Here is an 11,206-nt window from a genome sequence, read left to right on the forward strand (position 1 = left end):
ACAACTAGTAGGAATCTTGAGAAAATAGGTCCTTTAAGCTGTAACAGAGCCCCTAAAAACAGTCACTGCTTTACAGCATTTCCTATGCAGAGTCAAAAACCTCCAACAACACCAGCTGATGAGGAGCCTTTCTAATCGGTGGTGGCAACAGCGCTCCGTCCTTCTCTCCTTAACCTTTAAGTAGTTGAATAGCGTCGGCCCTGATGGCTAACTTTAATTGCTCTTCTTCTATTCTTGACCCTGCCGTCACAGGCGGGGACTCTCGGATCAAATCACTCTGCATAGCTCAGCGGTCCACAGTTGTCATGACACCCCCGTACCTGACATTGTCATGACGTTGGATGTAGATCTTGTGAAATATCCGCTCAGGCGGCTTCAGGAAGTCCTCCTCATCTCCATAGCAACATTCCTGGGCAGTAGGCTCATCAGCAGACGCTCCTGAGGAGGGAAGGGTGAAGAAGAAGAAGAAGAAGAAGAAGAAGAAGAAGAAGAAGAAGAAGAAGAAGAAGAAGAAGAAGGGGCAGTGAGAACTTTAAACGGAAAGGACGTAAACGTACATATTGAATGTTTGTATTTATGCGGCATGATAATTTTTTTTACACAAATGAAGTAATGAAGTATGCTCCTTTGTCTATGACATATGTTAAATGATTATTCATTCAACCAAGTAGTCAATTTGGTTGCATCAGTTGATTGTTTGAGTTGTTTGTAAAGCATAATTGCATTTGCCAAATCCAGCATCTCAACATGAAGATTTTTAGATGTCTTTGTTTAACATTTTAAACTTTATAACAGCTTGGACAAGTCCATAAATCAACTAAACCATATCATGGTAATTTCAATTCATCGAGGAATTTGGTCATGATCTCATGATATTGAATTCTCTTCGTATTTCCCATCCCTAGTTTCTGATTGTTGGCAAATTAAAGACACTAACTCGTCATTGGGTATTTTTACACAATCTTCCAACATTTTATGATTAACAAAGAAAAGAAATAAGCTGACTCATCATTTAACATTAACTACATGCACAGTTAAATGTATTTTAGTTTACAGACCTTGAATTCTCAGAACTCTTGATGTGTTAACACTTTTATTTGACGATTAATCGACTAAACAATGAATCGATTCATCAATTGGTGAAAAATACAGTGAGAGAAAATCCAGTCTATCACAATTCCTAGATCCCAATGTGATGTCTTCCGATTTGTTGTGTTGGTTGACCTACTGCAGTGTGAAGCCAAAACACGTTCCATTTACAGTTGTATAAAACGGGGACAACAATTAAAAAAAAAAAAACGTTGCCATCTTAGCCTTCTAGCTGTATACCTAAATGTGACTCTATAGTGGAGTTAAACTAAATGGGACATCTGAAAATTGGTGATTTGGCAAACATAGTATGGTCAGGGTTAGGTACCCGAATGCATACTGTGGCCTGTAGCCTTAAAACACGTCCATCAACTCTGATTTACACAACTTTATAAAATCTACATGACGTCATTCTTATAGGGAAAACTGGAATATTCCCATTCATCTATCAAACTCACACTGAAGTATATTTGGAATTTTAGTCTGAGGAGTAACTTAAAGGTGGGGTAGGTCATTTTGGAGAAACCAGCTCGAGTGCACTAGAATTTGAAAATACACAACCGGAAAAAATCTGCCACTTCCTCACAGAGCCCCTCCTCCAACACACACGAACGCGCACATGACCAATGAGGGAACGAGATAAGTTTGTGCACAGATGGAAGGCTGACAGGCAGGTAGGCCATCCAGTTACTTTAGCCGGGCCGGCTCAGATGATTGGTCGTGCTTTTTACAGCGCTACGGCTTCCACAGATGAAAGTGTTTCTGAAATCAATTACATACCCCACCTTTAAGCTAATGGGTAATCAAAACGAGTCCTCCCTGCACTTGTCTGAAGTAGTGACGAACCAGATCAGCATATTTGTTTGTTGTGTGAATGCTCTCAGTTGCAGCAGCATGAAGTACTCTTGAAAGTCTCGCAGGATGTCAAACGGTTGTGAATGCACAATGAATCATCCGGCGGCTGAATAGCTGCTGAGAGGCAGGATAAAAGCAGCTGTGCTCTCCGGTGTCTCCCTCCGACACGTTCACACAACACGTCCATTCACACAACTGCTGCTCGGCCGTGACACAGTTACCGATACAGGCTGTGCTTGTCCACATGTGCTTTACCCAAACACGTGTGTGTGTGTGTGTGTGTGTGTGTGTGTGTGGGTGTGTGTGTGTGTGTGTGTGTGTGTGTGTGTGTGTGGTGTGTGTGTGTGTGTGTGTGTGTGTGTGTGTGTGCGTGCGTGCGTGCGTGCGTGCGTGCGTGCGTGTGCGTGCGTGCGTGCGTGCGTGCGTGCGGTGTGTGTGTGTGTAAGGTCATATTAGTTTCAAGGTGTGGTTGTTTAATAAAGAAATAGAATCGCTTTATTAATGTCATCCATTGCTCCTCTCTGACTGCGTTCCCATTCCTCCTCTCTGACTGCGTTCCCATTCCTCCTCTCTGACTGCGTTCCCATTCCTCTCTCTGACTGCGTTCCCATTCCTCCTCTCTGACTGCGTTCCCATTCCTCCTCTCTGACTGCGTTCCCATTCCTCCTCTCTGACTGCGTTCCCATTCCTCCTCTCTGACTGCGTTCCCATTCCTCCTCTCTGACTGCGTTCCCATTCCTCCTCTCTGACTGCGTTCCCATTCCTCCTCTCTGACTGCGTTCCCATTGCTCCTCTCTGTCCCAGGCTTGATTCCCCGTGTGCTCTGTTTGACTCTGCCTCTCCTCATAGTGCTTATTTATTAATGAGCTCACTTTCTCTCTCATTAAAGATGAACATGCCTTGTCTTTGAGCTTTACAACAGAGGGGAATTCCCATCAAAAGATATTTGAAAAACTGAACTGAGGCAATCTAGTTTGGACAAAGTGAAAAAGGAAAGCTTACTATTTTTCTTTAGGCTTACTGACAAGACAACAATACACAGACAATTTAACATGTAACATTTGTTTAGTAAATTAAAACCAAAGTTTAAAAAGGTAGATATCAATGAAAACAAACAAAGAGAGGAATGTGTGCAATTGTTTTAGGATAAACCTGTGACGTGGAGACTTACTACTGTTAGTGATATGCTAAATATGTGGATAAGAATCTAATTGATATTTATGAACTGTATATATTGTGAATTTTTTGGGGGGTTTAAGTTGAAATGATAATGTTTAGTTTTGGTGTGGTATGTTTAAGCATTACATTTATTTTTAAACTTTAAACAGTCTCAGCCGTCTTTATTCAATGTTCACCTGCTCGTTTGTGTGCCTGACTTACGGTCTTCAGCGGGTTTCTCAGTTGTTGTGACGATATAAAAACAGGAGGCCGTATACATGACTACAAAAACGATGAAAGACTGTAAGAAAGAAGACGTCAGTAAAGTTCCACATTGAGTTTCGATTTTTTTTTTTGGGCAAATTAACTACTTTTAGTTTAAAAAAAAAAGTCTGAATCATAACTTCTCCCTTAAAGTCAGAAAAATGACATCACTATATTGCCAGAAAACCTTCAGTAACAGGCCTGGCTGTTCGGTTCAGAGTGACCTTTGACCTTTCCATAATACCTTCAATTGGGAATTCTTTCTTTCATCTGTGGTCAATTGTGAACTTAGATGGTTGAATGTTATGACAACACAACACAGCAGTGCTAAGAACGAAGCCATAACGTGCACTAAACTGTCTCCAGCAGAGGAAATGAAGACTGCGATGTGGTTTTGAAAATGTTAAGAAGCCTAGTGGTGGGGTTGTTTTGTTGCAGTCAAATTGGCCAACTTATTGTATCGTTAGCACGTATTAGAGATGTCACTGTCCGAGCACTGTATCAAGCATGTGGAACAGGGGTGGTTGTAGTTTTCCTCAACGTGAATCAAGAGGAAACTACGCCTTCCCTCTACTATTGAACGGAGAAGCCAATTGACCACCCAGACGTTCAGCGCATCGCCCTCACATGCAGGAATCGATAGCACCTATGGATCTGGCTCAAAGCACAATCCCAAGCAAACACCCGCCGATAACCAGAGACCTGAAATTCAAATCCGAGACGTTTTTGGGGGGATTTTGTCAACCTGGTTGCAAGGCTGTTAGCTGGCTGTTGATACATCCCAATCAGGGGTCTGTGTGTTTCACTCTCCCAGATAAACTGTGACCTTTCCTGGAGTGGGGAGGCCATGAAAGCAATCTGCTTGTGTAATTACCTGTCAGAAGGGAGCCTGTTACTGCTGGGCGAAACACAGCATATCATCATCCAATCTACAAAGCGCAGGTGGGAAGTGTGTGCTCGCCAGTGCTGTGTATAACCAAGGTGAGGCGTGTTTCAGAGGCATATTACACACATGGGGGTAATTAATTCTCCATGTGGTGTGGGTGTGTTCATAAGAAAGTGTTTTGTGTTTAAGTTGTTGCTTTATTAAGTTGCTCCGTGAGTGAGTGTGTGTGTGTGTGTGGTGTACGCGCAGAGGGGGTGGAAAGTGTAGCGCTGTTGCATGTGCCACAGTAATTGTTCTTTCCTTAAATAGCTGCTGTCATAGTAACAGTGTGCCTGTGGGCAGGTTGTTAGAACACATTGACACCTGAAACCTTTGAGAAAGCTAACTTTGATGAACATAAGGGTTTGAGACGAGGTGTGGATGCATCACACCTCACTCTGTTTGTTATGTATCGGCGCTTTTTTGGTTGTTTTGTGCAAATTCACCTGCTTTTCGTTCTCATCCTCCAGCCGCAGCCTCTCCTCGATGCAGTTGCGGGCTTGCAGGAAGACTTTCCTCTGGGTGCGTTCGGTGAGAATCCTCACAAACACCCCCGACAAGTTGACGCTGGTGAAGAGCACCGCGTTGGCCACCAGCTGCACACAAACGAGAACAGACATGCCACACAACGCCGTCAGCATCTGCATACTGCATGTGAGCCTGAGGGGACACACATGGCCATATGTGCAGTCATACGTCCTGGCTGGATTAGACCTCACCATCCTTGATTAATCCATAGGATGGATTAGATGGCAGACATCCAGGCCAGTAACATTGATTACAACATCACTCATACTGTAGGGGTGACTTAAAGAACAAAAGCCACAGTGGAATGGCTGGAAGATGAAGTGCATTCGTGATTAACGATCAAAGACTGCTGATCGTCACAAACAGTCCATTTGGAGGATGAACTATGGAGCCACTCTGGGTCATTGATTCCTCAAGGGTCAGAGGTGAAAGGTTGAAGAAGAAACCCTCTCACCCGAACCAGCAAGATGGATGACATACAGCAAAATACCACTTCACTCTAGTTGATTGATACGGAAAAACAATGTTTGGGCTACTAAAAGTTAATTTGTTCAGCTTCAAATGTACTATTTAAAAAGGATTCATGTTGAACTATCCATTGGAATCTGTAGAGTAAATAGACATAGCCTGTCATATGCCAACAATAGTTGTGGACTACTCTATTATTGGACCAGAAATCTGGAGATGTTACATAACTTCGATACTTTCTACTTGAATTATCACTTTTACCTACAAGTGCTGGCACAGGGACCAGCACTGAGTTGTGTGTGTGGATCTGAATGATCCTGTTTCAGCACTGGCAGCTGGACAGCTCCTCGTCTGCTCCATTAGTGAAAAGTGAAACTTTATGCTGGTTTCAATGGTACACCTGTTTGTGTTAACCCCTCCCCCCCCCCCCCTCTCCTCGAGGGAACACCGGACCATGCCGTAAGCATACTGTTTCTTGGCACAACTTCACATGCATACTTGAAAGCCCAGCTGAGCGCTTCAAAGTTGCTCAAGGTTGGACTGCACTTTTTGACTGAAATGGGAGCTTAACCAACCCCCTACTCTAGTGAAGTAGCTATAGCTTAAGTCAACAGAGTTGGGGGCGTAAGTGAAGGGCTCAGCTGGTTGCAGGTGCTCACTTACCGGTCTCCACAGCTTCTGTTTCCTCCCGGTAAACGATGTCGCGATCACAATGAAGTGAGACGTCGCCAGCATCACCCCGAACAGCATCGCGAGCAGCGTCCGCACCGGCAGCAGCACGTAAGCCACGAGGGTGACGAGCATGAGCTGCCACACGCCTTGCTCAGGGGCAGCGGCGCTCAGCAGCTCCGACGTGCCCAGCGCCAGCGGGAAGGGGCAGCAGAGCAGCGCAAAGGTGAAGCTGAAGAGCAGCGCCAGCTTCGCGATCTGCTGCAGCTGCGTCACCTGCAGGTACTTGACGTTGGTGACGATGAACAGCGACAGGAAGACCACGCAGTGCACCGGGTACGAGCCCTTGGACAAGGTGAGGCGCGGGCTCGAGAGCAGCTCCACCAGGGACAGCGACGACGCAGCCACGATGAGCACCGCCAGCGCCTTGAGGGTGGCGGTCTGCTCCAGCTTCAGGTTGTAGTTCTGGAAGAGCGCCTCCAGCTCCTGGCTGTTGAACTCGTCCTCGCAGGCGACGGCGCCCAGGCGTGCGCCGGCCGGGCAGTGACCCCTCCTCCGCCGGGTCTTGGCACTTTCAACTGGCATCCCCTCCATGTTCCGGCCATTCATGAAGCGGGGATTTTGCGCACGAGCCGCTCAACTTTTCGGTTCCTGTCTTCCTCCGCTCGGGAATCGAACCGGCACCCTCTCCCAGTTCATGCGTCCTGGATGTCCGAGGGTAAGTCTCGGTGTCAGAGGAGGGGGAGAGGGTGGCAGTGGAGACAGCAGAGCACCGTTCGCGCCCTATCCACAGGTTGACGATTGTTGGTGTGTCGTCAGAAAAGTAGCCCGACCAATGTGCAGCACGCGCCTCTCTCTCTCTCTCTCTCTCTATCTCTCCTCTCTCTCTCTCTTCTCCTCTCTCCTCTCTTCTCTCTCTCTCTCTCTCTCGGACCACCCGCGGTGCCTCACGCCGGGTTACGGGTGATCCTGCCGCATCGTTTGTGTATGATCAAAACCAAAACAGCTCACCACGAGGCTCGGCGAAGAGTCCTCCCAAAAATAAATAAAACAATTGACAATACCTTCCCCGGTTTACTTTCTCCCCCTCTTCCTTTCCCCTCTGAGACGCGCAGCTCACACGCAAACACACAAAGCCTACAGTACATATGAAATACTCCCTTGTGCCCTTCTCCTGCATGCTTTAATTTGCCTTAGTGAAATGTCAGTGGTTATGTGAAGAAAGCAGCAAAACAGCACTGGTGATTTCCCCTCACTGTGTCGGCAGTCAGAGCTGATGTAGTTCCCGGCTAAAAATAGCCCAGCTGCACCGGTGGATGGTCCAATATAGCCACAGTTTGGTCTTTCCCGCATCTCTACCCCTCATATGTTGTATTGCAGTCACGTGCTCAATTCGAGGAGAGGATTTACAGAAAAAAAACCTCTTACCCAATTAACTGTGAAAATGTAAGAATGACTTGCATCTTACAATGTGATGCACCATTGTTAAAAATGAGGGCATGCTTTGTGCACATTTGCATATTGTGTGCATGTCTCTGTGTTATGCTGTAGGTGTGGCTTTAAGTTTAAATTAAAACACCCAGAAATGGCAGAAATCATATCCTCATAGAAAAAAGGCTCATCAGTGGAGAGTGTAACTCTTGCAAACCAAGAGAAGCCTATAAATATGCAAGTGACAACTTCAACAAAAATCACTCAAAAGAACTGGATTAAAACATGGAAAATGAGGAAAGGATAAATGGTCCTCAAAATAGCAGCAGCTGCAGTAGCAATATGCAATAATTGGCATGAAGAAAAGTAAAAAAAACACGTGTTATATAAGGATATAATGAGCAGACATATTCAGGATATCCAAGAATATGCGTATAAAGAAATTGAAATGAGTCATGCTAGTTTATGTGCAGTAGTTTTTTACATACATTTTAGTTTAATAAGTTGTTTAATTAATTAGTAGTGATAAATAAAAAGAATATGATAATAGGTGTGTTAACATGCTATATTAATATTGTAGAACATGAGGAAAAGATAATGATATATGTGAAATGCATAGGTGTTAAAAATCAAGACGGAGAAAAAAATAGATTTGACTGTAATGTATTTAGTAATTGTTTACAGCCTTAGGATAATGATTGATATCCTGTATCAGTAGCCTACGTGTGTTTACATGAATGCCTCTTTCTCTCCGCTTTACTTCAGTGCTAATTGTTTGATCTGACAAGAGATCAAAAATAACAGGCTGTCAAACTGATCAACAGCTTCTCTTTAGCGCGCATACAAGAGGAGACAAAAGCAAGTGCTGTGGTGCCTGACCGCTGCGCTTGCTTTGTGTTGCTCCGTGTGCCTCAGATCCTGCAGATCTCCGAGGTAATCAATGGAGCGGCTCATCAATGTAGAAGTCAATGTGAAGCACTTTGAGCCTTCCTAACACAAAAGTCTCTACATGCACACAGTCAATTACTAAGTGGTCAATATCTACTATCGTCCGACGCGTTTCTTCAAATCGATGGGTTGCAGGGGCTGGATCCCAACGGTGAGAAGAAAGGCAGTCTGACCCCATCTTAAGGAAGACTAATGTGATTTGGTCTAGTGGCGAAAGAGCTCTGAAGTCCCTCCACTGTCTAACAGGCAGGCGAAAGATGTTAAGCTCCAAACTGTGTATACATCTTGTTGTGGATACTTGCCTGTGACTATTTGTGATATGCTGCAAAGATATGTCCCTTATAGAGTCCGCTCATTGCTTCCTACTTTATCAAAATCTCAGTCTAAGGGAATCTTATAGGACACGTACTGTATGTACAATACATGAGAACACATCCATTAACACTGTTTGGAAGCGTTCAAAGGTTTAACATCACAATAAGCAGCCATGATAAGCAAATTAAAATATGTAAGAAATATTTTTAACAAAGGAAAACCACGACAACAGATCATTTTTCACAAAACTATCATTACTTTGTTAGCTCAGACATGAAAATGATTCAGCGTGGGAACAAACTTGATTGCCTCCATATCCATAAAACTCGCTAAAGCTCTTTGCTTAAGTCATTTGAACTGATATGTGCACTTTAATCTCTGAGGTCTGAAAACAATTCCAACTGTTTCTCTCTGTTCTACTTATATCGCAGACATGTCGGAACTAGACGTGACCTTTGACCCCCATGAACTCGCATGGTTTGTATGTCAGCTAGGTTTAACTTGTGAAGCTCCAGGGCTAATGGGAAATGGTGTTCCAAATTGAAATAGTATATGAACAACAATATCAGATAATAATAAAATAAAAACGACCATCCTTATGTAAACATGAGCAAAACAATACACTATCAAATGAGGCTAAGGTTATTTACACATGATTTTAGATAGATAGATAGATAGATAGATAGATAGATATAATTGGAGGGACGACCCCCTCTTTAATGGTCACACATGCAGAGCACATGTCACTGTGTGTGCTGTGTGCTCTGCATGTGGGGAGCAATGGCAGTGGAGAGGGTGGGGGGTTGTCCGGTGCCTTGCTCAATGGCACCAGGGCAGGGCAGGAGGTGAACTGGGACCTCTCCAAGTAGCAGTCCACAATCCATATTTTAGCTCTGTTCGGGACTTGAACCGGCAACCCTACTGGAGGGCTTGAGTAAAACAAAAACTCTTCTTATGAAATTACAAAAAGCAGTCCGGCAGTGGCCCCCCCAGTCCAACCCCTACTGACTGAGCCCCTACTGACTGAGTCCCTACTGACTCAGTCACCTGTGAAAAAGTATAAATAACTGACTTAAAATAGCAATATAATTCATTTAATAATTAAAAGTTAATTCTTGACCTTGAAATAAAAAGTGAATCAATAGCTGGAGATGGGTTCATTGGTTGAAGTTGTAATGCGCTTCTATTTCCAAGGTCAGTAATGAACCTGTGCTACATGATGCTTATTATGTGTACCATACGTGTTTATCTTTATTTGAAGGGGTGTGCATAACCATACTTGACAACTGACATGACCATGAATGAGTCTTTATCAATGTTTTTTGTATTTTCATTAAATGTCATGTGGTCCATGATATCATTTGTAATGGAGTTAGGTGTAATTAGCACATTACTTTAGGCTTCATTCATGTTAATGACAGGTGTCCACTCATGGTCATGAGAGTGTCATGACAATGTCCTGTCAGCCGTATGCACAGCCCTTCAAATACATTGTTACCATCTCTTAGGGCAGCATTACATCGACAAATAAATACACTCAAATGGTTTGTGGACTGTGTGTATGACCCTCTTTCAGACCGAGCCAATCTAATATGTTAAATATTGAGGGGGGAAATGAGCAGCCCCTCCAATTTGGACTGATCCAAATGTCTGTTTAAAATTGGATTGGCTCACTGACGTGCTTCTACAAACTGAGGAGGCAGGTTCCGGCAATGCTTAAGTTAAGTGAATGTGTTCAGCCTCATTAGATTGTGTTTATAGCACAAAACTGTATTGGTGCCTAATTTAAATTTAAATAAGTACATATTTTATCGGTGGACGGAAACATCAGCTAAATTCATTCAAATCTGGCGTATAACTCCCCCATTACTTTTGTATATTGGATTTCAAATGACTCACTATCCTTATTTTATCGATCACCGCGTGGTTAAATTCTAACTGCCATTTACATTGTCTTCTCTCTAACTATATGTCCCTCATTGTTAATCATCCATGTGCATATGATGCCTCATAACTGAACCTTAAACAGCTTTAAGTTTGGGGAAATCAAGTGCAGCATTATGTCACATCCACACCATCTGTCCCGTTTAGCATCATACCTGTGAAGTGATACGGCAGCCAGGCGGCTCTCTCTCCCCCTCTCTCCTGAAGTAAGTGACAGCTACACATTTTTCGGACCATCCTACCCTCCAGGATGCCTTGACAGCCCCCCGTTGCCATGGCAACAGAGGCAGTACGGCTTGCCGTTGTGACTGATACGCCGCTGAGGTGTTCCCCAATCCGACACCCTCTCTCTCTCCGACTTTCTTTCAGGCGGTTAGAGATGATGAGTGCAGCTGATGTGTTTGTACCTACCTGCGCCGCGGCGACGCAGCACCCTGCCCTGTCGGCTCATCGCGCTCACTCACATTTCTCCAAATTGAGGCTCTGACATCAAGGTGGTGCAGATGAAAGCTTCAGAGGTGACTAAACCACACACACACATGCAAAGACACAAGGTGGTTGGGTAAGGGCCGGGGTAGACATTGTGCTAACTGTGTGTGGGCATGTGTCTAC

At 44.2% G+C, this 11,206-nt stretch overlaps 1 protein-coding gene across 1 annotated transcript in view; it reads right to left on the reverse strand.

The window, feature by feature from the left end:
- Positions 1 to 6,760, reverse strand: part of LOC117444953 (adenylate cyclase type 1-like) — a 69,428-nt gene extending 62,668 nt beyond the window's left edge. The window contains 4 exon segments of the mRNA XM_034080338.1: positions 321 to 390; positions 393 to 438; positions 4,738 to 4,887; positions 5,951 to 6,760. Coding sequence (XP_033936229.1) covers positions 321 to 390; positions 393 to 438; positions 4,738 to 4,887; positions 5,951 to 6,565 — 881 coding nt within the window. The 5' untranslated portion in view covers positions 6,566 to 6,760.
- Positions 6,761 to 11,206: the final 4,446 nt, after the last annotated feature.

Source organism: Pseudochaenichthys georgianus, chromosome 4 (genome assembly GCF_902827115.2).
Source record: "Pseudochaenichthys georgianus chromosome 4, fPseGeo1.2, whole genome shotgun sequence".
Lineage (NCBI taxonomy): Eukaryota > Metazoa > Chordata > Actinopteri > Perciformes > Channichthyidae > Pseudochaenichthys > Pseudochaenichthys georgianus.